This window comes from Podarcis pityusensis, assembly GCF_964106645.2.
Source record: "Podarcis pityusensis genome assembly, chromosome: 8".
In the NCBI taxonomy this organism is placed as follows: Eukaryota; Metazoa; Chordata; class Lepidosauria; order Squamata; family Lacertidae; genus Podarcis; species Podarcis pityusensis.
Window position 1 is genome coordinate 76,802,433 of NC_138033.1, and position 27,580 is coordinate 76,830,012.

General features: G+C 46.1%; 1 protein-coding gene across 1 annotated transcript; it reads left to right on the forward strand.

The window, feature by feature from the left end:
• Window positions 1-167: 167 nt before the first annotated feature.
• Window positions 168-16,056, forward strand: LOC308483782 (F-box only protein 44-like). The gene is made up of 7 exons (XM_081018004.1): window positions 168-556; window positions 2,005-2,271; window positions 6,928-7,105; window positions 7,317-7,412; window positions 10,797-10,917; window positions 12,986-13,197; window positions 15,345-16,056. Coding segments are annotated over exons 2-7 (849 nt in total). The 5' UTR covers window positions 168-556; window positions 2,005-2,030; the 3' UTR covers window positions 15,346-16,056.
• Window positions 16,057-27,580: the final 11,524 nt, after the last annotated feature.

Here is a 27,580-nt window from a genome sequence, read left to right on the forward strand (position 1 = left end):
GGTTCCAAGCTGATTCTGGCCACCAGGGCTTCATTTAATCCGGGGCGGGGCGACAGGACAATCTCGTCATATTATGCAAATGAGCCTGACTTGGGGATCGCGCCTTGGACGCGTGCATGGATTTTTTGGAAGCTACAGTATTTATGATAATAGTGCTTCTTTTTTAAACCGGGGCTCTCCATCCTGGTAGCGAAGGCTGTATAGGGTCCTCCTGCAACTGTGCTCTGGAAGTCAGCCTCCTTGAGCTCAGGCAGATAGGCTTCCTTTCCGGGAAACTCAGGAAAAAGGGGACTTGGGAATTGCAGTTGCTCTTTGGAGAAGAGCCTGTGCCCTTGACCGGGGCGAGCTCAATCCGAGAAGCGCATCATCGTGCGCAAAGGCACGAATCCCCTGCTCGCCCGGCCTCCAAGGGGTGGTGCTCCCTTGGGGGACCCTCCCCGAGAGTTTCCTGCGCCCTCGCCCATGTTCACATTCGGTTTCTTTTTCCTGCGAGGCTGTTGAGTGTCTTGGGGTACCGCGTGGCTCCCGCGTGGCTGTTGCGCATTTTCCAGCCCCGGTAAGCCTGTTTGTTTGTTTTGGAGGGAGGGGACGTTGTGGAGCCTGCGAGGTTCAGTTTGTATGAGGGGGGTCCGCCCTCTCCTGCCCTCCGGACCTGTTTGCGGTAGGAGAAGTGATGGCATGGCCTCTGGGCATGTGCAGAGCGACCCCTCCTTCTTTTCTTCCCTCTAAGTATAAGTTCGTGTGTTTTTTTCCAGGGTTTCAGATATGTGTGAACTTGTGATGGGAGTCCCTCCCCTCGCTATGAAGTGTTGCCACGTGCATGGAGTAATTGCGTTTTGGGGTCCGTGGGCATGCTCAGAATTAAATTTATTGGGCTATCCAGAGGATCCCTGTTAGACCCACAGCCAATGGGTTCTGCATGTCAGTACAGAACAGTGAAATGCAATAGTTAGTAATGGGCTGCTCAGAATAGGCCCATTGAAATGAATGGGCCTACGTTAGCCAGTTTCACTCATTTTAATGGGTCATCTCTGAAGGCAACTGATGTTGGATATAACCCGATAATAACCCTGCTTAAAGTGCCTGGCGTGCTCTGGTCCATGGGGTCATGAAGAGTCAGAAACGACTAAACAACAACAACAAATTAACATTTTAACGGGGGATGGGGTTTTAACTTGGGTGGGTGCTGTTTTATTTGGGGAGTGGGGCTGATTTAAATGGTTTCTAAATGTAATATGCTAATTTTGGATTTTTGGATTTCATTTCACTTCATTTAATTTCAGTTCACTTTTAATTTGTATCCCACCTTTCTGTATCACTATACACAGGCTGAAGAAATGACAAAAGATCGTGCACCTTCGAACAATCTGATCCAATCCAGAATTATGACATACAAAAGTTATGTCATAATAAAAACACATCTTTAAAATGAACAACTTATATCCAATAAAGCGTTCTTCGATAACCCATTGGGATATAGTAGTGCACAGTGAAATTAAATATCAGCAAATAAGAATTAAGCACAAATTCACTCTTAACAATTACAATAAACAGTTTCTAAACTATAATCAATAAAAATAACAGTGCATAAAATAACACAATACAAACTGAGAAGCAAAGACACACAATTTATAAATAAAAAATAAAAAATATCCCTGAACTCCTCTCTTCCCAGCTGCTTCTGCATGGTCTGGGAAAGGCTCCTCCTAGGTCTGGAGGGTGGGCCAGGGCAGGTAGAAAAGGCCATTGCCTGACGGCCAGCACAAAACTCAGAAGGAAAGCTAAGAATGAAAGGGGGCAACAGATAGATGTAGATAGAGCACAGAATGTTTAACTGGCTCTTAGAGCAGAGAAAGAAACCAGGGGGAAGAAGCAGGAAAGGAATGAAGCACGTGGCTACAACATTTTGTTGCAGCGTTCCTCTTTACAACTATTTCCCACTGCTGCCGTTCTTGTGGGGTTTCTCTCTCTCATTCTCGCCCTCTTGTGGTTCTTCCCTGGAAGCGGCCAAAAGACCACTTTGAAGAAAGATGCTGACTATCGGAGACTTGCCTGAACATGTCCTGCTGGAGGTGCTGGCCCGGGTACCAGCCAGGAACCTGCTTTGCAACTGCCGGCTGGTTTGCTCCCAGTGGCGACGCCTGGTGGACGACCCCAAGCTGTGGAAAATTAAGTTCCAGCGAAAGAGCGGACCCGAGACCCAAGAGTCGAAGGCCTTCTTCATTTACTCCCACAGGGAGAAGAACTTAATCAAGAATCCTTGCGGCAAAGGTGCATCCCTGTTCAGCTGGGGGAGAAATGGGGAGGAGGGGGTTATTGCTTGGTTTCTGTTCTTTGTTTTTATTATGTATTTTGTATTCGTTACCTTGCATTTTTACATCCCCATGATCTACAGACGAAGGGCAGTATAAAAATTTAATAAATAAGGAAAGGGAAATGGTCGCAGTCCGACAAATGATTTGTATGACCCGTTTGGAAGGCGGGTGGCGCTGTGGTCTAAACCACTGAGCCTCTTGGGCTTCCCAATTAGAAGGTCGGTGGTTCAAATCCTGACGGGGTGAGCTCCCGTTGCTCAGTCCCTGCTCCTGCCAACCTAGCAGTTCGAAAGCACGCCAAAAAGTGCAAGTAGATAAATAGGTACCGCTGCGGTGGGAAGGTAAATGGCATTTCTGTGCGCTGCTCTGGTCTCAGTGTTCCGTTGCGCCAGAAGCAGCTTAGTCATGCTGGCCACATGACCCGGAAAAACTGTCTGCAGACAAACGCCAGCTCCCTCGGCCTGTAAAGGGAGATGAGCGCCGCAGCCCCAGAGTTGTCTGTGACTGGACTTAACTGTCAGGGGTCCTTTACCTTTTTTGGAAGGCACTTTGCTGTGAATGATGGGGAACAAGGCCGAGCAATGCTGGGTTTTCGACATCGCGGTGCATCGCCAGCCAAACATCGAGGTTTGGCGATATACCGCAATGTTGAAAAAAGCTGCATCGGCCCAGCCGGTGAGGTGCCGGGTGAAAACACCACAGATCTCATTGCGGGAGCTGAGGCATTTTCTTTTTTTAAAAAATAATATTTATTACTTTTATAGATTACAAAAAGAGAGAAGAAAGCAAAAAAGAAAAAAACAGAAGAAAAAACAAAGGAGAAAAACAAAAAGAAAAAACAATACAATGCAATATATAAACAATACAAAACACAACCTAAACACATTAAACTAAACAAACCCCACTCCCTAACCTTAACCCTGAATAGAACAAAACAAAAACAATTTAAAAACATACATCGTCTCTTTTCCATACTCTATCTTTCATTCCCTTATTTCCTCGACCTCCTCACACCTCCCTTTTTGTGTTCCACTTCTATTAATTGTTTCAGCAAATCCTTTCCATCTTTCTCCATTTTCTGTGATGTTGTAAATAACGTATTTTTTAACCTTATTTTCCATTAAAACTAAAATACTTATATGTGCTTAACTCCTTATAACATTTCTGTTAAGCCCATAAAAAACAACAAAAAAAATCATTCCACCATTTTTCCATCACTCATTAGTTTTACCATAAGTCTATATATAAACTTTAAATTTTCCAATCTTCTTCCACCATCTCCCCTCCCAGGTTTCGGATTCTGCCAGTCCTTTCCGTCAATTCCATAAAGTCCATCAACCTGGTGATCTTATGTCCGAGGCTCTTAACTCTTTTCCAAGTCCCTTCTGCAGGTCTTCTTCATTTTCTTTAATGCTAAAGAGCAAATCTCGGGGAAACTCCAGCCTGTCAATCCTTTTCCTCCTTCTGAACAGATCAGCTAAATTTCCATAGTTAAAGCTACAGTCCATAAAGTATTTCCGGGTATATTTCAAAATTCCTCCAATTCCAAAGGCCCCCAAAACTTCAATCTCCTCCAGGCCCGAGTCCATGTCCCAAAAGTCAGTTAATCCCTGCATAGAGGGCTCTTTCCAGCTTTCCTTCTTTAATCCAAGCCGGGATCCATTCCTCGGAGTCTGACTTTTCCTAGATTCAATCATAGAAGGCCTCAACTTATAGTCCTCAATTTGCTTCTGTAAAACCACAGATCTCACTTGTATTATTTTATGTTCAACAACAGCAGCATTCTCCTCCTCCTCCACCATTTGTCCTGCCAAAATGGGTTCCTGTACCAAGTCCTGAATTATTTCTGTGTTGGTGTTTGCTTTTTGACTCAAGTTGGTCACTTTCTGCTCCAAATTATCAACTTTGAAAGTCATGTCATCCATCTTCTTGTGAAGCTGTCCCAGCGAACAGCTTATCTTGCATAAAACAGTCACAATGGCCTCTCCTGTCAACATTTTTAAATAGTCCAAGGTCGCTCTCTGGTTCTCAGAATCCTTATCTGCAACTGGAAATCCCCCAGTTATACTCCTGTAACAGTTTCAAAAGCTCCCTCTAGAGGGAAACAGTCTCCACTTGTATCAGTTTTTTCAAGCGCAACTCAAGCATTAAAGATAAATTTTCAGTTACTTTTCCTCTTTTTTAAACGCAGAAAAGGACAATGGAAACAGTATCTTACTCCTATTTAGCTAGCTGTCAAATCCGTTCTGTCAAAAGCACTCTCTCCAAACGTCATCTGGCAGCCCGTTCCCAGGTTCAGAGCAGTGGTAATGATTTTTTCACTCTCTCCTGCAGGCTCACTAGATCCAAAATTCCCCCTTCTTCTCCTGCTTCCAAGGGGGGTTTTGTATTTTAAACCGGTGGAAATTTGATCCTTTGCCAAAAGCTTTCAAAGGCTTTAACTTGTAACGTCTTTGCTTCAATCTATTTACAAAAACGGGAGGCGGACTTCCTGTTTATAACCTTCCCGTTTCAGTGCCGAATTAAAGTATTTAAGAATCCAATTTTCCGTTTTACTCATGAGTAAATGTTTAAAGTCCAATTGTCCACAGGAAAAAGTCAGCGCTCTCCGGCAACAGCAATGCAGCTTCACTACGTGAAAGAAGCAGTGGATTCAAAGCACCGCGGGCATTTTCAGTACAGCGCCTTGCGGGCTGGGGCCAATACAGCTGGCCCTGACCTGCTGCTCAGCTGGAGGGCGGAACGACTCCTGCCCGCAGTGGAGCCAGCTCTGAGGCCCTTGACCTGGCTCTGCTGGGGGTGGGAGAACAACTGCCCCTGGTGGAGCCAGCCCTGACATGCCTGTCGCTCGTGCTGGAGCACAAGGACCCAAGCTGCCTCTGCCTTTGCTGGCATTGGGGGCAGGCGAGCTATCTTGCCCGCTCATCTCCCACTCCCGAAGACTAACCTAGCAGCAATAGCCAAGCACATGGAACCTGTCAGGCTCTGTGCGTTTGACTGCCTTCGCTTGTGCGGGTGCACTGCCTCTTTCCTACGGTGGGGGTGTCGTTCACCCCAGGAGGAATGACGCAGCCCACCCTCCTGGGCGCAAAGCATTGGGTGTCTTCACCTTGTGGAGAGGGGCTGCTGGCGAATGCTGAGCCCCAAAACCGCCTGGCTGCCTTTCACCAGGAGGGTGGGCTCCATCTTCCTGGGAGGAAAGGCACGGCAACCCCTCCTGCAGGAAGGCAGCCAGGCGGGGTCTGGGCTCTCTCAGCTGGGGAGGGGTTGCACTTTGACAGAGCCTCCATCCTGCCACTGGCTCGTGCGAGCCGCTGGTGGGTCGAGGGCTCCGTAAAACAGCTTGGCTCAGGCAAGGGCAGCAGCTTGTTCCTCAGCCAAGCAGCTTAAAGAAGAAAGGAACTCCTCACCAGTTCAGCTTGATTCTCCCTCTGCCGGGACAGTACGATGGTGGTTTCCCCAGCTGTATATCTGCCTCCAGCTCCCAGCTAGTTTGTTTCTCCCTCTGGGCGCTGGAGGCAGAGGGACTCGAGAGCGGTGACGGTTTCACCAGCGATATACCGCTGAGTGAAGCAGTCATTGCGGTCTGCCTCCACATTAACGGTCCTGGGCGATATATCGATATATTGCCCAGGCCTAATGGGGAAAGGCTTCAGTGGCAGTCGGTCAGTGGACTAAAGGTATTAGGCTATTCCCCTAAATGTTCCTGGTATATTTGAGCATTAAAGTATTAAACCCTGACGCCACCTTTCTAAAGCCCAGGAAGCTTCTGCCTGACTTGGGAAAGGAGGCAAGATGCTTGAGAGCCAGCGTGGTGTAGTGGTTAAGAGCGGTAGACTCGTAATCTGGTGAACCGGGTTCGCTTCCCCATTCCTCCACATGCAGCTGCTGGGTGACCTTGGGCTAGTCACACTTCTCTGAAGTCTCTCAGCCCCACTCACCTCACAGAGTGTTTGTTGTGGGGGAGGAAGGGAAAGGAGAATGTTGGCCGCTTTGAGACTCCTTCAGGTAGTGATAAAGTGGGATATCAAATCCAAACTCCTCTTCTTCTTCTTCTTCTTCTTCTTCTTCTTCTTCTTCATGTGATGTCAGTAGGTAAAGGGACCGCTGACCATTAGGTCCAGTTGTGGCCGACTCTGGGGTTGCGGCGCTCATCTCACTTTATTGGCTGAGGGAGCCAGAGTACAGCTTCCGGGTCATGTGGCCAGCAGGACTAAGCCGCTTCTGGCGAACTAGAGCAGCGCACGGAAACGCCGTTTACCTTCCTGCCAGAGCAGTACCTATTTATCTACTTGCACTTTGACGTGCTTTCAAACTGCTAGGTTGGCAGGAGCAGAGACTGAGCAACAGGAGCTCACCCCGTCGCGGGGATTCGAACCGCCGACCTTCTGATCGGCAAGTCCTAGGCTCTGTGGTTTAACCCACAGTGCCACCCACGTCCCGTGATGTCAGTACATCATGCCTAAAACATCCCCCCTGTTGCCCTTGCTGGCCTGCATGTTCCTCCAGGATCTGTATCCTCTCCTTTGTCTGGCAGTTGACTCCTCTGTTGCTTCCACTGACTCAAAAGCCTCTTCCTTCAATGTCTGTCATTTTGGTTTGGTTTCCGCAGAGGGCCTGGACTCCTGGGCGATGAGGGTCCCTTCCGAGGGCCACTGGAAAACCGAGGAGCTGTCCGAGGAGGATTTGGCAGCCCTCCCCGTGGAAAGTTTCCTCCAGAGGAATTCCTACGCAAAAAAGAAAGACTCCTCCCCACAGTGGGTCAACAGATGCTTTGCTGCGTGTGACGGGTGAGTGTCCGTGGACAGCTGTGAGTCCCAAATGTCTCCCTGGCTGCAAATCTGGTCCCTCTGGGACACAGTTACCCCATTTGGGACCAGGGAACCCCACACACATGTCCCCCCCTGTCTTGTCGGGATTCGATCTCAGGCCATCCATCAACCACCATCCATCCTCCAAACACCTTCAGACATTCACACAAGATGTTCCTTTGTGCTTCAGGCTCTGCAGCAAGTCTCAGCTCATCATTCTGAAGGACCTTGGGTACTGGGACGAGCTGATAGATGAAGCCAGACCTAACATCGCCGTGAATGAATGGTGGGTTAAGAGCATCCAGTCTTGGTTATTGGGGGTGGGGCTGCGTGGTCCAAAGGACAGAACAAAAATGTATGGAATATGCAGACATGGCAAAACTTAACGGAAGACTAAGAGATCAAGACAACAAAAGAATGGAAATGGTTATTTAATATTTACAGATAAATTGTAAACAGAACGTTGGCAGGATTATTGTAAATAACCTGCAATTACATACAATTTGCTCATTTATTCATCTATTTTAAATACAGTGGTACCTCGAGTTAAGTACTTAATTCGTTCCAGAGGTCTGTACTTAACCTGAAACTGTTCTTAACCTAAAGCACCACTTTAGCTAATGGGGCCTCCTGCTGCTGCCACGACGCCAGAGCATGATTTCTGTTCTCAGCCTGAAGCAAAGTTCTTAACCTGAAGCACTAATTCTGGGTTAGCGGAGTCTGTAACCTTAAGCATATGTAACCTGAGGTACCACTGTATATATATTTGAAATAGATGAATAAATGAGCAAATTAAGTTAATTTGGATATGAAGAAGATATTAAATATGAATTTAAGGAACCACAGGAAGAGGGGGAAGGAAGTCAAGTTTTGAAATGTTAAAATGATTGTAAAATTAGTGAAATGTAGAAATTTGATAAGCAGGATCTGGTAGGATTCCAGACAGCTCCAAACCTGGCAATGTGCTCCAACCCAACACCCTTCAACCTTGGGTCTCCTAGTGTTACTGGACTACAACAGCCATCATCCCTCACCATTGGGGTGCTGGGGATGATGGGACTTGTAGTCCAACCACCTAAGGTTATAGAACACTGCTTATCCGCTCTGAGCCTTCCCCCCCCCCATAATTTTTCTGTTTTACAGTTTAGAATATCCATTTAAACAACCTTAAAATATCAATGACTTCCCTTCTTCTCTTTCCGTGGTTCATTTTGCATAACATAAATCCCTGCATATTTTATATAAACTGAACCATTCAGTTTTCCCTTATTGCATCCATCCAAACTTATTTGCACTGTTGAATATATCTTAATGCTGCCAATGTTTTCAAGTGTATTCAATCCCCCCCTCATATATTCAACAAACATTTTCCAATCTTCTTTAAGCATATGTTCTCTTATTCTATATGTTAAGTCCACAAGCTGCACATATTCCATCAGTTTAAGTTGCCACTCTTCTTTAGTTGGGACCTTGCTCGTTTTCCATTTTGGGGCCAACAAAATATGGGCCGCAGTAGTAGCATACATAAATAACCTTGTTTTGTTAGTACCCTGAGCCTTTTGGCACCTTTGCAGGCCTTGAATTTCTTGAGCAAGCTGTGCCTCGCTGAGATAAGATCCTTCTGAAAGGGCCTGCAGGCAGACATGAATGGCACAGTCAGACATAGCGATGCTTCTGAATAACAACTGCTGGAAAGGCAGGAAGGGAGAAGGTTCTTGTACTCGGGTCCTGCTTGTGGGTTTCCCATAATGGGCATCTGCTTGGCCACTGTGAGAACAGGACGCTGGACTGGATGATCCATTGGCTTGATCTAGCAGGCTCCTCTTATGTTTTGTAGACACACCAAATAATATATTTGCATGCAAATGTAAGAAGAGCCCTCCTAGATCAGGCCAGCAACCCGTCTAGTCCAGACTCCTGTTCTTGTGCAACTGGTATTCAAATGTGTCCCACCTCTTGACAGTGGAGGGAGAACACAGACCCCATGGCTGGTAGCTTCAAGAGCCACCTCTCTCCATATGAACCTAGCCAGACCCTGAGATCATCTTCCAAGAGCCTCCATCGTGTGCCTCCTCCTCGAGAGGTCCGGAGCATGGCAACACGAGAACGGGGCCTCCTCTGCAGTGGCTCCCCATCTGTGGAATGCTCTCCCCAGGGAAGTTCGCCTGGCTCCTTCATTATACAGCTTTCGGTGTCAGGCAAAAGCATTCCTCTTTAATCAGGCCTTTGGCTGACTGACACCCGATGTCCTTTTAAAATGTATTGGGTTGTTTTTTTATATATTTTGATTACCGTATTTTTCGCACCATAGGACGCACTTTTTCCCTCCTAAAAAGCAAGGGAAAATGTGTGTGCGTCCTATGGAGCGAATGCAGGGGGGAGGCAGGCGGGAAAAGCCCCCACGAGCCGCACACAAGCTCCGTGCGCTCTTGCTGGCTTTTCCACAGGAGGGAGAAGGGACTGACTGGCCGCATCAGTCCCTTCTCCCAGAAAAGCCAGGAGAAGCCGCGATCTCTTTAAAGGGGTTGCGCGGCTTCTGCGGGCTTTTGCGAGAGGTGAGGGAATCCCCCCACCTCCCAGTAAAGCCAGGAAAGCCCTGTGCAGCGTCTCTTGGCAAGGAGAGGCTGCATGGAGCTAAAGGGGAAGCCAAAACAGCGAGCAGGATCCATCCCGCCCCCTGCCTTGGCTTGCTCCATAGCTGTGCGCAACCCCTCCGGCAAGGAGAGGCTGCACGGGGCTATGGATTCTTTAGCCCTGCACAGCGTCTCCCGGCAAGGAGAGGCTGCACGGGGCTAAAGGGGAAGCCAAAACAGCGAGCAGGATCCATCCCGCCCCCTGCCTTGGCTTGCTCCATAGCTGTGCGCAACCCCTCCGGCAGGGAGAGATTGTGCGCAGCCTGTACGCTGCTCTTTGGGATCTGGGGGGGGGAAAATATTTTTCCCCCTTGATTTCCCCCCCTAAAAACTGGGTGCGCCCTATGGTCCAGTGCGCCCTATGGTGCGAAAAATACGGTATGTGTATTGTGGTTTTATATTGCGATTTTATGTTGTATCCTCCCTGAGACCTGCACGTATAGGGCATTATAGAAATATAATACAGTGGTACCTTGGGATGCGAACGGGATCCATTCCGGAGCCCTGTTCGCATCCTGAAGCGAACGCAACCTGCACGTGCACAGGTCGCGTTTTGCCACATCTGCGCATGCACATGATGTCATTTTGACTGTCTGCGCATGTGCGTGCGGCGAAACCCGGATGTAACACGCTCCGTTACTTCCGGGTCGCCGTGGAGCACAACCCAAAAATACTTAACTTGAAGCACATTTATCCCGAGGTATGACTGTAATAATAATAATAATAATAATAATAATAATAATAATAATGGCCATTGAAAGCCGCATTTATGCATGAAACTGATTGATGTAAATTACAGCCATTCGCCATTATTGGCTATATTACTACTTATTATTATTTATTAGAAGTAACTGTTTTAAAGTTGTACATTCAAGTATTTGTATTGAAAGGTCTAGGCTGCCTTGATTTTTTTATCTGGAGGTTATTGGTCACGAAATATATACTCTTGGTTTGGTGTTCAGTGTTCAAATCATGCCTAGTTTGGTTTCTGCCCAAACTGATGTTTTCTCTCCCTCCTCCCCCCCCCCAAAAAACAGCTATTATTGTCCCCCTGGCAGCCGCTATCAACTTAGCGTGAAGATGTTGGACGCAGACTTTCAGCTCCTCCACATCCTCCATACGGAAGGGCGCGGTTCGGAAGCTCCACGCTGGCGTCGGGTCTGTAAGCCCCAGTGGGAAATGCTTGGGATGGGGAGCAGAAGCAAAGCCTGCAGTAGATGGGGGAAGGATTTATCAATCTGAGGGCCGGCATTCCCTTGTATGCAGGCTTCCAGGGGCCACATTCCAGGAGTGATGGGCAGGAGCAGAGGTTGAAGTGGGCAAGCGGGTGCTTATTCATTTATTTTTATCTAAAGGAGTTTGTGGTCATCACAAAAAGAGGGAGCCAGTGTGGTGTTGTAGTTAGAGTGTCAAGACTATTACCTGGGAGACCAGGGTTCAAATCCCCACTTGGCTATGAAGCTTGAACCCATTCAATGTCTTCTCCAATCCTGACCTACCTCCCTGGGGATAAAATGAGGAGGTGAGAGTTATAGACGGCATCTTGAGCTCATTGGAGAAAACATGGTCTATAAAAGGAAGAAATGAATACTTTCTTTGGCTCCATGATCACTGCAGATGGTGACAGCAGTCACAAAATTAAAAGACACCTGCTTCTTGGGAGAAAAGCAATGACAAACCTAGACAGCATCTTAAAAAGCAGAGACATCACCTTGCCGACAAAGGTCCGTATAGTAAAAGCTATGGTTTTCCCAGCAGTGATGTATGGAAGTGAGAGCTGGATCATAAAGAAGGCTGATCGCCGAAGAATTGATGCTTTGAATTATGGTGCTGGAGGAGACTCTTGAGAGTCCCATGGACTGCAAAAAGATCAAACCTATCCATTCTTAAGGAAATCAGCCCTGAGTGCTCACTGGAAGGACAGATTGTGAAGCTGAGGCTCCAATACTTTGGCCACCTCATAAGAAGAGGAGACTCCCTGGAAAAGACCCTGATGTTGGGAAAGATGGAGGGCACAAGGAGAAGGGGACGACAGAGGATGAGATGGTTGGACAGTGTTCTCGAAGCTACCAGCATGAGTTTGACCAAACTGCCGGAGGCAGTGGAAGACAGAAGTGCCTGGCGTGCTCTGGTCCAGGGGGTCACGAAGAGTCGGACATGACTAAATGACTAAACAACAACAAAATTTAAAAACCTGTATGTGATATACACAAAATTATGAATAAAGCAAGTTCAGAGAATCGTAGAGTTGGAAGGGACGGCGGGGGTCATCTAGTCCAACCCCCCTGCAATGCAGGAATATTTTTCTCAATGTGGGGCTTGAACCCACAACCCTGGGATTAAGAGCCCCATGCTCTAACGACTGAGAAATAAGATGAAAAAAGCAAAATGCACGACATAGGAACGAAATTAGATGACATGCATGTTATAAAACAAAGTTGCACATTGATATATACATGTCTTTGGATGTCTGTGTAAAAAGTAAAGGTAAAGGAACGCCTGACCATTAGGTCAAGTCGTGACCAACTCTGGGGTTGCGGCGCTCATCTCCCTTTATTGGCCGAGGGAGCCGGTGTACAGCTTCCGGGTCATGTGACCAGTATGACTAAGCTGCTTCTGGCGAACCAGAGCAGCGCACGGAAACGCCGTTTACCTTCCCGCCGGTGCGGTACCTATTTATCTACTTGCACTTTGACGTGCTTTCAAACTGCTAGGTTGGCAGGAGCAGGGACCGAGCAACGGGAGCTCACCCCGTTGCGGGAATTCGAACCACCGACCTTCTGATCGGGAAACCCTAGGCTCTGTGGTTTAACCCACAGCACCACCCGCGTCCCTGGATGTCTGTGTGTGCGTGCCTGAAAGAAAAAAGGGGTTAGCTGGGCACTGAAAGAAGGACAGCAAAGGCACCTGACAAACAGCATGGGCAGGGAGTTCCAAAACATCGGTGCTGCCATGCTAAAAGAAGGAATCCAAGTGCACAGTGAACATTTGTGCATTCCTTGTAAGCTGGCAGGACATATTGGTTGAGTGGGGGGTGGTCAAGGAGATCTCCCAGCCCCCTAAAAATACTTGCAAAGCAGTGGAGTGTCCAGAGGGGAGATCCAGGGGCCAGGCTTGAGGGCCACTTTCAGCCCAAAGACCCCTACCTTTGAGAGGGGTAGTTTTCCTCCTAGCTCGGCAGCCTTGCCCCGTATTCAGCACCTCTCTCTTTCTCTCCTGTCTTCAGATTTCGCAAGGGATTATCGAATGCCAGGCTGGACTCCGCTACATCCTCTTTGAACACCTGGCTGTAAACGGGAGTGGCCAGCCGCCCGAGAACAGCGTAAGAGTCACCAGGAGCAGCGTCACTCTTGGGCCGTTTAACTGGGACGAAGACTTCATAGAGCCCTTTCCCAACTCAGATGACGAAGACGGCGCTAGTGGCAGCGGATGCAACTGGTGAGGACCCTCCCCCCTGTCTTGTTGCAACCAATCAAGGGGAGGCTCTGCCTGTTATTGGCTCTCCCTCCATCTGTCTTTGGCCGTGGCGCCACCTAGAGGTGGGATCCCTACCTACTGCCCTACCAGTGCCAATGGGCACTGCCAGCCCCCACTGACTCGTAATTATGTCCTGAGTGGAGCCCACTCATCCCCTCTCCCCCTTTAAATTTGGTCTATTTCAGATAATCAGGGAAGGAACTTAGAGGTGTTATTAGAATTTTATGGCCTCAAATATAGAATAAATATTCTTAAATTCACACATCTCTAAATATATGAACCATGTGCCTGAAATAGTATGGGAGAGCAATCCTGAAGCCATTTTGACTCTCCCAATGACTTCAAATATTCCTCTGCAGTAAGGGGGGCAAATGGGAAAAACCTCCTCATTGTCTTTTTGCTTACAAATCCTGTCTTAAGGACATATTTGTGTATGAATAGGGTGAGCCTGTGACCTGGATTCAGGAACTAAAGTATTAACCATCACAAAAGGATGGCCAGACTGCCCAGGTAATGCAATCAGTGACCATTATTAGGTATCCTGGCAGACAGGATTTCTGCTGTAGACCTGCCTCCTTTTCTGATGTATGTATGATTTGGGGGGAGGTCTTGGGCTACAGGGTGGGCAATTCAAAAGTCTATATAAGGGCTTCTGCACCATTGTTCAGGGTTCTCCACCCTCCTGCATCTGGTGAGTGGGGACCCTGTTGCAACAGTTTATTTCCTTTAATAAAGGTCAGGCTTACTAGCCGCTTTGCTTCTCAATATATTCTGGTTAGCCTCTGTTATTTTCTCCTACTGATAGAGAACCTTGGAAGGACTCTATACAGGCTCTGGAATACCCTATAAGTGAAAGGGAGCAGTTGAGCAGATTATTTTTATAACAGTTGGGCAAAGTGATGCATTTCCCACAAGATGTCTGAAGCCAACTCTTAGATGATGCTTCAGTGGTTAGAGTGTGGGACTGGGATCTGAGAGACCAGGAAGTTCAGTGTGTGTGTCCCTGGGCCCTGCCTCTCAGCCTCACCGGGTTGTTGTGGGGATTAAAGGAGGAGGGGTTGACCACCTTGAGCCCCCTGGAGAAAATGGTGCGGCATAAATGCAATAATTAAATATATGCGCCATCAACACTACTTGATATTAAGACACATCAGGGCTCTTTTTCTAAAGAATGGAAACAGTTTATTGAATATTTACAGATAAATTGCAAACAGATGAAAACATTAGCAGGGTTATTGTAACAACCTGCAGTTTCATAAGAGTATATATTTAAAGTAGATAATTAAATGAATTTGGATATGCAGAAGATATTGGATATGCAGAAGATATTGAAAAATAAATTTAAGGAACCACAGAAAGAGGGGGAAGGAAGTCAAACTTTGAAATGTTAAATTGATTGTAAAACTAATGAAATGTATAAACTTGAAAAGTATAAATAAAAACTTTTTTTTTTAAAAGACGCATCAGGGCTTCCTAATCTTTGTAGTCTGGCCAGTTAGGGAGAACGATGGAAGCTGTCTTTTGAACAAAGATAATTTTGGGTAGAAAGAGTCCTCTGTCTTTCTCTACAGAGACATGTAAATCAAGTATCTCTTCATGAGCTGGGTCTTTCTCTCATCCTGAATTAATAAAATAGGAATAGACAGTGCAGTCCTAACTGTGTCTACTCAAAAGTAAGCCCTATTGAATTCAGTGGGGTTTATTGTCAAGTAAGTGGGGTTAGGCTCGTGGCCTAATTTGTGTTTGGCATAGTAACTGGATACCAAACATTGTCTTTTTCTGGGTTCCCTTTTTTTTTTTTTTTTTTTTTTTTTGAGGGGGTAGGATGCTCCCTTCCTTCTCTCTGCTCTTCAGAGACATATTTCTATGTAACTGACTGTGAGGAGTTATTTACTATAAAAGGAATCACAGCAAAACAAAGCAAGCTATGAGGATTACCATGGTTTACACTAAGTCAGGTATGGGGAACCTTGGGCCTGCCACAACTCCTGTCATCTTTTGATATTGGGCATGCAATGCTTGCCAGGGCTGATGGGAGTTGTAGTTCTGTGACAAGCCAAGGGTTCTCTGCCCCCGTGCTAAATCCATATCTCTGTCCTCCTTTGCAGATGAGTCCTCCGGGACACCATTCAAGCTTCTAGTCCCTAACTTTGAGGTGATGAACTGCATCCCTGGGACCAGATGCGGCCCTCCCATCCGGCCCTCAGGGTTCTCCTCCCACTGGCCCTGCTCTGCTTGCTTCCTTGAGTGCCTTTGCCTAGCAGAATGTGTCCCTGAGCTGTAATAAAGCCTTTAGCTTGCCTGGGTGGAGAAACCTGCGTATACAAACCTCTGGATTGTGCATGGTTTGGGTGAAGCCTTCTGTTTTGCCTCAAGCCGCTCCTACTGCTGGTTTGTGGCCCCTGGAAAGTTGTCCTGGAGGGAATGAGGACCCCTGCCTTTTCCCTAAACCGAAGCCCTGATTGCTGCATTTCCCAATGCAATCCTCGCTGCAGACATCTTGATGTTGATTTCCTTCTTGTAAACAAATGCATAAAACTCCGAGACTTCTCCCAAATCCTTTGCCAGATGAATTTGATGAATTCGTTTTTCTGCCATGGCTATATAACACTGCCTTCAATAATCTTTGAAGAGTAAACTGTGACAGTGAACATAGAACTTATGAAAAGAGAGAGGGGATAAAGAACTGTCTCATACGAAAAGAGTTAAAGCCTCAAATCCAAACTCTTATGATAAGAGAGAGAAAAAGAAATTTGGTTGAGCGCCACCCTGACATTTACTGTGACAAAACTTGGCAAATAAAGTCCATCTTTCAACAAATGTGTTTGACTGTTCTTTACATTAATCACTTTTTAAAGACATCAGCTTAGAGGAAAATGCTACATTCTCTATCCCTCCTGTAACATTCCAAGATCAAAGGAGCAATCGGTTTTTCCACTTCCAATGTGCTGCCATGCATATTTCAGATACTAGAAGCAGATTTATATCTGGGATGCATGTGGAGCTGTGGTCTAAACCACTGAGCCTCTTGGGCTTGCAGTTCAAAGCTGCACGACAGGGTGAGCTCCCATTGCTCTGTCCCAGCTCCTGCCAACCTAGCAGTTTGAAAGCACACCAGTGCAAGTAGATAAATAGGTACCACTGCAGCAGAAAGGCAAATGGCATTTCCGTGTGATCTGGTTTCCATCACGGTGTTCTGTTGTGCCAGAAGTGGTTTAGTCCTGCTGGCCACACAACCCAGATGTAGACAAATGCCGACTCCCTCGGCCTGAAAGCGAGATAAGCGCCTCACCCCATAGTCACCTTTGACTGGACTTAACCATCCAGGGGTCCTTTACCTATATCTATATATCTACCTCCAAATACACACAATAGTTGAGTTGGAACGGGCCCAAAGGGTCATCTGGCCTAACCCTCTGCAATGCAGGAATCTCATCTAGATCATACATGACAGATGTCCACCCACCCTCTGCTTGAAGACCTCCAATGAAGAAGAGTCCATTCCACTTCTGAACAGGTCTTAGGGTCAGAAAGTTGTTCTTGATATTTAGTCTGAATCCCCTTTCTTGTAACTTTAATCCACTGATTTGGGTCCTACCCTCTGGAGCACCAAAACAACAAGCTTGCTCCATTCCTTAGGACAGCCCTTTAGTTATTTGAAGATGGATATTGTATCCCCTCTTAGTCTCCTCCAGGCTAAACAGACCCAGCTCCCTCAACCGTGTCTCACCTGTCTTAGTTTCCAGACCCTTAAACTGATACCTTTTATGACTTCTTCAAGGTAACCTCATAATACAATTTTCATTTTTTGTCATAGCGAAGTATCTGAGTTGTTGCTTTTTTATTTAGTTTTTATGTTGGTTCTTTTGAAAAATTTGTTAAAGATATCTGCGTGCGTTGTATGTTATATATACTGCTTTAAACTTTTGTACAGCACCCTTTTGGAGGAAGTAACCAAGCAAAATAAATGCACCACAGAGGGTCGTGGAGCACCTTCCAGGGGCCACAGCCATGCTTCATGGGGACCAGTGGTGGAACTGAATTCAGCCTAGTGGGTCACACATAACATTGGGGCTTTTTTGTTCTAATCATAACGCTTGCTAACACACAATCTTAACATAGCAGCCAACTCCTAGGGGCTGAAGGGTCTCTCCCCCCCCATAAAATGTTCATGGGCACTGCCCTTCAAATAGTGTGCCTGCACTATGTCATGTGATCAGTTATCAATATTTTATTCAAGTTGGCTCCCCTGCAATATAAGCTTTGCATCCACTTGCTTTGTAGGCTGCAGGGTCCTGAGTCCACCTTTGGAAATCTGCTTCCTGGAGCCCCGAGCAAATTCCTGTAGGCTGAGCTAAAACCTTAGGAGCAGCAAGACGGGGGCTTAATAAGCGCCTGCGGCCTTGAAAGGGGCGTGGTGGCCCGGGAGGAGCATCATCTTATGCAAATACAGTCCGGCAGGGATTCCACTGCTTGCCCAGCCCACAAGGGGAAGAACTTGGTAGAGACCCCACCCCCCAAGAGGAGGATTGGCGGCAGGGGGTATGTCACTTCCTGCAGTTCCAGTGCCTGGAATTGGATTGCTTTCGATTTCCTCTTGCTGCCTGGTGGCTGAGCAGGGCGGAGACTAGATTTCCCGTCGGAAGCGTCACGTAGTTTCTGCGCTCATTCCAGACCAGGGACTCAGCTATACAGCTGCAAATAAAACGTTTTAAATGTGCTGCGAAGTGCAATATACAAATGTGACACTAGATGGCGACAGTGAGCTATGCAAAATTCAACGTATCCTTCAAAACGTTTTTTAAAAAAAGCATTTTCACAGCGTTTTTCATACGTGTGCAGATTCCACTTATTAATTGGGGACAGGAGGGGCCACTAGGGGCGCATCGGAAGATGGCTGACAATAACATCTCTCCGACCCACACGAGGTAATTAAGAGGCTGTGATGGGAGTAAACAGCCTCCCTGCCCCCCCAAGCCTGTGGGGGGGACTGCCCTTGCCTGCTGTGCCCTATACCACCCCCAAATTTGTGGGGGTGGGGGCACTAGGCAGAAAGCCCTCCTGTGGATCTCGGCGCTCCTGGACGCTGTCTCTGGTCCACGCCCCTAGCTGCAGTAACTTCAAAAGAAACAATTAGGAGGAAGCGAATGCACATATTTCAAGGAAGAAGGGGGAGTAAAGACTGCTAATTGAAGAGATCTCTGATAAACAAGACGGGTCGGAGGAACAAGAATAAATCATGAGAAGACATACCAAGGCTCGGTATGTTCGGCAAGGACTGGATGGGGGAGGGGGGAAAACTTTCCTTTATGTGATTAACCAAGAATCCCCCCCCCCCTCACAAGTCACAAGTCAGAAATGCCGTTTAAATGACTTAAGCTGTGGATTTAAGACTGTGTGGAGATAATTTTCTAACCAAAGCAGGTTTTAAGAAGATCGTGGAAAGTATAAGAGCTTTGGAATGACGCAGTAAAAAATACCATCGCCATTTTGGCAAGTTCTGTCGGAAGACTTAAGCCTGGGAGGAGGAACAGAGTTGTTTTTATATTGTGGGTGAGCCTCCTCAGGGGGGCTTAAGAGCGACAGATTTGCGAGATTAATGATGGAAAGAGTGATGTTATTTATGAAAGCGATGATATATGGAAACCATCTTGATACGAGGATTGGACGAACGGAAAATTCACACAGGATTATAATTGATGTTTACCTGCTTAAGGAGATTATCAGAAGAGATCATAAAGGAAAAAAAGAAAAATATACGAACAAGATGAGAGGTGGAAACAGCAAGATAAGACTGGATAGAATTATGAACATTATTTGGACAGATTTGTGGATATTAACGCAGCAGCAAGAAGATGATCGGAATCCCCCCTCGGAACTTGAAATATGGGTCCCCTCAACAAAATTTAAAATTCGGCTTTGTAATTCGGAATTTATGTGATGTGATGTGATTTGATTTGATTTGATTGGCCAGTTAATAAAAATTATTTTTAAAAAAAGGGACTTAATTGGGGACAAGGTAGTGGGTCAAGCACACCACAAACCAAACCTTGTCCAATTGACTGCAAACTGGTGCCAAAGTGGAGTGGGTTTGGTGTGCCTATGGCCCCCAGTTTGAGTGTCAATTACTCAAATGTAGGGGGGGCAGCTGGTTATGTGAAACACTTTGTTAAGGAAAATTCTGGGGTGAGAGACTACTCAACAGCCCCGCTCATTGGGGCAGAGCCTGCTGGTCTATACAGTCAGAAAGGAAGGAAGTTCCAGCCAAATATAGGAGCAAAACAGCGGTCAGTAGACCAATATCTTTATTATTGTGCAACAGGTCCCCACAAGAGTAAGAACACCAAGCATGGGGTGACATCCTCTTTTAAAACTTCACTCTTTCCCCCAGAATACACTGGGCAGCATCATTGATACATCATCACTACATCAGTGGAATGTCACAAACAGGGAGGGGTATAAGAAGATGAAACCTCTCCATTCTTAAGGAAATCAGCCCTGAGTGCTCACTGGAAGGACAGATCCTGAAGCTGAGGCTCCAGTACTTTGGCCACCTCATGAGAAGAGAAGACTCCCTGGAAAAGACCCCAATGTTGGTAAAGATTGAGGACACAAGGAGAAGGGGATGACAGAGGACGAGATGGTTGGACAGTGTTCTTGAAGTTACTAACATGAGTTTGACCAAACTGCGAGAGGCAGTGGAAGACAGGAGTGCCTGGCGTGCTCTGGTCCATGGGGTCACGAAGAGTTGGACACGACTAAACAACAACAAATACAAGGGTTGCAGGAATTCAACATTAGGTCACTTTATCAGACACCTTTTCCAACACCTCTTAAGTAGCCATCACCGAAAGAGCAATAAAACACTTTACATATCGTTGCCCTCAGGACTTGTCTGGAGATGGGCTTTCAGAACCACCTGACTTGCTAAACTGCCTCTGTGGATGTCTATTGTTGCCCCCTTGGTCACCCCCTGGGTGAGGTGCCATATGCTTGGGGAATTATGGTGGGATGCCCTGTTCCTGCTGCCTACGTGACTTCCTGCTTCTTGGTTCATGGAGGGAGGTGGAGACCAAATTCACCTTTCTTTAAGGGTTAAAATGGCCTTGGACTGAGGAGAGTTGGTTAAAGTATGGGTTTTCTACGAATTTATAAAGCTAGGTATCTTCCCTGAGCTGTCAAGTTGAAAGGATACATTCAGGCATAATATTTGTAACAACTATAAAGATGTGCACCGCCCCCTGTCATTTCCGAATTTTGGTTCGGGGTCCCAAAGGGGTCCACTATGGTTGTAGAAGATGGGTGATGTCCAACCAAGGAGAGAAAAAAGCAAGTGGCTTTTTAAAATGAAGGGGAGCTGAGTGGAAGTGATTAGGTTGAGGCTAAAAATAATATTTTTACTTTCATGGTTACAATAAAGTGATGTAATTTGAATACATGAGTTCCAATTCTTATTTTCCTGAAAGTAGTTACAATCATTGAGAAGTTGAACAAACACTGATAAGGATACAAAGGGGTCAATTCCATTGCAAAGACACCAAATGTAACAATTGCATAAGGGTCACAGAAAGGATTCACATTTACAAGTAGTAAAGACACAATTAGAAGAAAAATGAAACTAGATACAATTTAAAATTACCCAGATACAATTATAAAAACAACAACACTTGGATACAATTACAAAAAAATACTTGGAAACAATTATAAAAATAGAGGTAGGGTAAATTCAGGAAATAGGGCAGTGCAGGGAAGAAAGAAAAATGCTTTATTTGACAGAAATGAAAGAAGAGATTTGAAGGAGGGGAATAACAGGAGAAGCAGATTAAAAGGAGAGCATACTGAAAGGCAAAATTGAGGAAAAGATTGATCTCTCTCTCGATCTCTCTCTCTCTTAGGTTGTCTTCATTTGGTTTATTTGGTCTTGGTTTTCAGCTTCTTTAGCTATTTTTCTAAATCACTGGGAAAGCAGGGTTTGTGGCACAAAACAGCACAAAACCAGCACTCTGCTTTGGGACCAGTTTGGTGTCAGTCACTTGGGTTTTTGGCCCTTTACTTGTGACCCCGGTTCGAGTGTCAGTAACACAGTTTGGGGGGGCAGCTGGGAAAGTGGGGTTTGCGGCACTTTGACACTGGTGTGGAGTCAATCAGACAAGGTTGGGTTTTGGGCATTAACTTGTGACCCTAATTTGTTTTGTCGGTTACTCGGTTTGGGGAGTCGCACAAAACGCGGGGTTCACAGCATTGAAATAAAAAATTTAAGGTCATCTGTATATGTGATGTAGGTATGATGTTTCTGGGGGTGGTCTTGGACTCCAAGGCAGGGCAATTTAAAATGACTATATAAGGGTGGACACACCTTTGTTCTGGGTCTTCCTCCTTGTCCTGCGTGTGAAGGGGGCACCCTGTTGCAACAGTTCAATAAAGATTAGGCTTACTAGCTGCTTTGCTTCTCAATAATCTCTGTTATTTTCTCCGACTGATGGAGAACCTGCATAGGACGCTACAAGGGCTCTTGTGCTCCCCATAAGGGAATAAGGGCAGATTTATGTTTATTACAGCCTAAAACTGCACAAAACTTTGGCATCAGTTTGGGAGGTGTTATGTACTGAGTTGAATAGGATCCAAAATGTAGCAGTCTGATTGGTCCTAGAACAATAGGATTCAGAATGCAGCAGTCTGATTTGTCCTAGAACAATGCAGCAGTCTGATTGGTCTGCAGGAGCCACCCAATCCGGCTCCAGATTCAAGTGAATCCACAACCTGATTGGCCTACAGGAGAATTCCGGAATTAGCCAATCACGTGCAGCCCATTGTGTAAATAATGTATATAAAGCAGATACTTTGAGGGGACATTCACTGCTCCTCACCACTATGAGCTGAATAAAGAGCATGAAATCCACTCTCGACTCTGAGTATATTTCAGGAGGGATCCTGAATTTCGGGGTTGCAGGTTAATGAAGCCATGGGGAGAGTTGCTCTTGCGCTCAGGACCTGCTCAAGGGCTTCCTGTAATGGACTCGAGACTTTAACTGCTATGTGATCAGCCAGCCCAACTCCCAGGATGACCTTTAGGTGTGTGCAGATTAAGAGATTGAAGGTGGCTGCTCCACCTGCATGGAAAACACTGTGAAACTGATTGCTCTTATTTAGGGCCCATAAAGGAAGCTTTCATTCCCCCCCTCCCCCCTGCATTCCGTCCTTCTTTTTTGCAACCAAAGGTGACTAGCTCCGGGAGTCATGCTTAATGGGTGTGCTTCTGTGGATCGTAAATCCAACAGAGCCCAACTACAAGGAAAGGAGCGATTAGATGGGTTTATGGCCAGATTTACTGCCTCCCTCGGCTTCTCTTTTAAATTCCGCGCGTTGACAGGTTAATATCTTTCTTTACAAGCTGCTGCAAGGCATAGACAAAGCTGGGTGGAGGAAGCACAGAGAGAAAGGTTGTAATGCATATGCGGAGTGTGTGTGTGTGTGTGTGTGTGTGTGTGTGTGTGTGTAAGGCTTCTTGTCAAGAGTTGCATCACAATCCTGGATTTGGAATGCAGTCAGAATGCAGGGGGAATTCTAGGGTAGGGGATCCCAAAGTGGTCAGCAGGATTCCCAGGGGCCAAGGGGGAATCATTGGTGCGATGGAGGTGCCAATGCCTATCAGACTCTAAAAAGCCCCTATCAATGGATCAAGTTCAAAAGCTTTGTTGAGTTCAATAAACTAAACAGTTTTAGCTGGCACTGGAATAAATATGCCATTAATGGTTACTGTTTAGGATTGGATTGTGTTATTTTCTTCCTTAGTGGGTCCTGCAAATCGCTATTCTGGATGATTTTTTATTTTAGAGTAGCGGGCACGAGGTATGAGTTTATGGAACCCAAGGGAGCGAGGGCCCCAAAATTTGGGAATGACACCTCTTACTGAGCCTGCTTTGCACTAAAGTGTTTGCGGGGTTTTTAGCCTAGCTGGAATAGAGAACCAGTGGGACCTAGTGGTTAGAGCAGTGCTGGATTTAGGGAAGTGCTATGGGTGGTTTCCCCCACACACACACAGGACGCCGAGCCGAAGGAGCACAAAATATGCGCAGAACAGAAGGCAAGAGGGTGGAGGGCATGAAAATAAGAAATATTTAGGGGGGTGGGCCAAATTTTGTCCTCGCTCGGGGCCACCATATTACCAAAGTGGCTTCTCGACTTGGTGGTAGAAGTGGTCATGACTCTAAGCAGACCCAGCAGCACCATCAATGACAACACGGTGAGTGGGGAGCAGTTGGGCTCTTCTGAGAGCCTGGCAACCATGCATTTCTGGGCACATTATTTGACCAGAGAAGAGTGTTGCAAAATTAGAGGAATGGTTGATTTGGAAAGCTCAAATCATGTGAGAATCAAATGCAAACTGAATTTATTTCCCCCCATCACTAGTTCTAATCCCACCTTCTATTGTCTCTCTCTTTCTCTCCTTCCCTCCATCCCTCCCTTTCTTTTTTTAAAAAACCCTGCCTCATCTCTTAGGTCTGGCAACAGGAAAATGGTCAAAATTGTCCAAGATTCTATGCTCAAAGAGTCCAGCCCCCTACTGTGCTCTGTTCTAACTGGCTCACTGTAGGGCATTTGGATGAGTTCCTGACCTTTCTTCCGGCTTCCAACAGGAAGGTATTGATCCTCAGGGAAGTGCTTTGACTGACTTCCTTTTCCATTTGATGCTTTATACCTGATTCTTTCTGCACTGAAAAAGTCACTCTGCCGGCTTCTCTCACAGAGCCTTATCCCTGTCCCCAGTCTCTGTGGGAGGGCTGCAGCCTCCCGAAAAAGCTTTACAGGGGGATTAGACAAATTCAGGGAGGGCATCAGTGGTTACTAGTCACAGTGTTTTACCTCCTGTGTTGGAGTCAATATGCCTCTGAAAACCACTTGCCAGGAATCACAGGTGAGGAGAGTTGCTGTCTCACTCATGTCCTGCTGGTGGGCTTCCCATAATGGGCACCTAAACGGAGGACCCAAATTCCACCCTGAGGTTTACCTGTCTCATTTTCCTCCCTGCAGGGTTTCTGGTTATTCTTAGCCAGTCCCACTGTTCAGAAAGAAGCCAAAAGAAGGTTTTGGAAATGCTGCCCTGTTTGAAGGCGAGGACAGAATCATAGAATCAAAGAATCAAAGAATTGTGGAGTTGGAAGGGACTCCCGAGGATCATGTAGCCCAACCCTCTGCAATGCTGGAATATGCAGCTGCCCCATACAGGATTTGAACCTGCAAGCCTGGCGTCATCAGCACCATGCTGTAACCTGTTAGGATATTGATGTTCCATTTCACCTAAGTAGATGTGTGGAGCTGTTGTACGTCACATGTCTGTTTACATTCCAGCACAGCTTGCTGGGAACTTCCAGTTTGTGTATAGCTTTTGCCTTATATATAGCTTTTGCTTGCTCTTGGACATGAAAGAGAGCAGACATGTTTTCTTTGTCCTGATCTATGCTGAATAAACTGCTTGTAAATATGCTTTATGTATACCTCTGTCCGCCCTTCTGTCGCGAAGAGTTAATTACTCTGCTGACTAGAGCGTGCTCCAGCTTCTGAAGAGTTCTGAAGCTGCGGGTCACTGATTTATGCTGTGCCAAGGACCGGAGATCGCCCGGCTACCAGCCGGTGGGCTGGAGCCAGCTGGGGGGCCTGCAAATTGCCCCCGTTTCCTTGGACACATCCCAACATAACCAACTGAGAAGATTCAGTTACTGCTCCCTTCCTGATGGGGCTCGTGAAAGCCAGCAAGTTTTTAAAATTTCTGCAGGTCTAGATGAGCTCCTGGCAGACAGACCTTTGGGGCAGCAAGTATGTGCAGGTAAACTGTTATCAGAGTGCAGGTGACTCTGGACCTTTTCCATCCCACCTTGAATTTGCAGTGCGATTTCCATTCCACCTCAGTTTGCCTTTTGCAAGCAAGCAAACAAACAAACAAACAAACCCAAAACCCCTACATTGTTTGTCCCACTGTCCATTGTGGTACAATTATATAACACCCATAATTAATCACATGAATTGCATTGTTGTTATGTTATTCCACTTCATCATTTCAGTGCACAGTACAAAGGAGGGGAAGGGGAACAATCAATTATGTATCATTTGCAGATGGAAAGCAGTGTAAATACCTATTGTACTTGCTAGATTGATTTCCCTTCCAGAAGTGGGACAAATAGGCAAAACCTGGCCATTTCTGCTCCTGTTAATGGTGGAATTGAGCAATTCTGTCTAGGTTGAGCCCCAGCACCTATCTGAGGTCACACACTGTGTAAGATCTGCAATCTTCCCTGGAATAGAAAGACATTTTGTTTTGTTTCTGTCATCCAGTAAACACCATACCACAACTTCCCCTGGCAGCTGGTTTCTATTGCCCAACTCTCTTCGACAAATGTTTGGCTCCCTTTTTTGTAATCTCCTTTCCTCATTCCTAGACCTTGCCATCAGCATCTCTTTCTGCATCCAAAGACAGACGTTCTGTTATTTTTCAGCCCCAAGTTGGCCTCCTAACACTTCTCAGCACCTGTCACAAATGACAGCTCCCAGAAGCCGTGACTGTTTCAAATGGCATCGTAGTGCTTTGAATGTCTGGCATGAATGTCTGGCACCCATCTGAGCCTTTGGCCTTGCTGGCCGGGGCTGGTAGATGTTGGAGTCGAACCATATTTGGAGGACCACAACTTCCGCCATCCCTGAACTAGACCCTCACATGCCTTCACTGCCCCTGGCTCCCTCCATTCCCCCTCTGCCATTCCCCCTCTGCCTTCTTTTAATTCTGGGCTGGCAAACCTCTGGCTGATCCCAGACTACAACTCCCATCCTCCTCCTCCCTGACCACGCTGCCTGCGGCTGATGGGGGTTGGAGTCCATCAACATCTGGAGGGCCACAACTGTTCTCCATCTTCCTTCCTAGGCCTGGTGACATCCAGGTCTTTTTTTTTTACTTCAAAATATCGACCAATTGCTGGCTGGGGCTGATAGGAGCCATAGTCCGAAATATCTGGAGGGCACCGGATCGACGAAGGCTATTAGGCCTAGGGATGGGTGAAATTGTCCATCTCACTTTCTTTCATTTTTCCAGTCTTCAGTTCTCTGCATTGCCACATCAGTGTGCAAAGTGTGATGTGCGTCTTTAAAATGCTTTCGTGAAAATTTCACCAGCAGTTCAGTGTGGATTTCTCCCAATATATACATTTATGCATTCAGTTTCCCCTATTATTATTATTTTTGCAAAGCCTATGTTCCCTAATATTTACATTCCCCCGTATGTTTATTTTTCCACATATATTTAAATTTCACAAGAACATAGGAAGAAGCCAAAGGGGGCCCATTTAGTCCAGCCTCCTCTTCTCACAGAAGCGCCGAAGGAAAACCCACAGGCAGGGTTCTCTACTTTTGAATGCCATCTTTGTTTTATTGTATGCATTTTTACACACACTTTACCTCAGCATGTGCATTTTTTGGTACACATGGTTGGAGAAGTGCATTGCAAAATATGGAAAAATGCAAATTTGGAAGGTGGGCTGCATTTCAGTTCCTGTCTTGTTTTGGAAAATGTGAATAAAACAGATTCTTCTTTAAACAAATCCATCCCCCCATTCATTAGTCAGGCTGACAGAAAACAGTCACTTTGCAAAACAAACAAACACCGGACTGCAGAGCTGCAGATTTCCTTTTCATGGAGGCCAAATTTCACACTAAGAATCACAAACCCCAATAGCAATGTGGCCTAACACACCAGTCACACTCCTGTCGCCTCTTGGATTTTAAGAAGTCAGTTATGAACAATCGCTTGGTTGACATGGATCAAAGTCACTCCCTTTTACCCGCTAACAAAAACATGTTTTTAAAAAACTGGCCCTTTTAAAATAAAAGCTCCACACCTCTTTATAACCTTCCGGGAGCGATCGCAATAAGGAAAGAGGAAGATGTGAATTTATTTCTCTCTGACTGACAAGGGGAACGCTGTTAGCGTGACCTGTGTCATTACACTCTGAGGTAAAATTTGAGGTAAAATGTGATGCCGAGCCAGATATTTATGGCCATTTCTATCCTAACCACACAAGAAACCAAATTCCACAGCGATTATGAACAAACAACTGTGGTTATCTAAACTGAGGCGATCTGGAGATAAAATAAAAAGGCACAACTAAGGTTTTTCGTTTTTTACCTCAGACATGGACAGGGGGCATAGATGGCTCTCCTGACCTAAACAACAACCATGAAGTAAAATGGGAGATGCTTCGGTTCATGAGGCTGTTTTACCAAAATAAATTAACAACAAGATAGTCGATATCTCCCACTATTGTCGGTTAAGGTTATTTACTTTGCTTTATTTTTCAGA

Excerpts from the sequence above, each read along its gene's own strand:
- LOC308483782 (XM_081018004.1), top strand. The coding sequence starts at position 2,031 with ATGCTGACTATCGGAGACTTGCCTGAACATGTCCTGCTGGAGGTGCTG. Across the intron at positions 7,106-7,316 it reads TGCTTTGCTGCGTGTGACGG|GCTCTGCAGCAAGTCTCAGC; the intron begins GTGAGTGTCCGT and ends TTTGTGCTTCAG. Across the intron at positions 7,413-10,796 it reads AACATCGCCGTGAATGAATG|CTATTATTGTCCCCCTGGCA; the intron begins GTGGGTTAAGAG and ends CCCAAAAAACAG.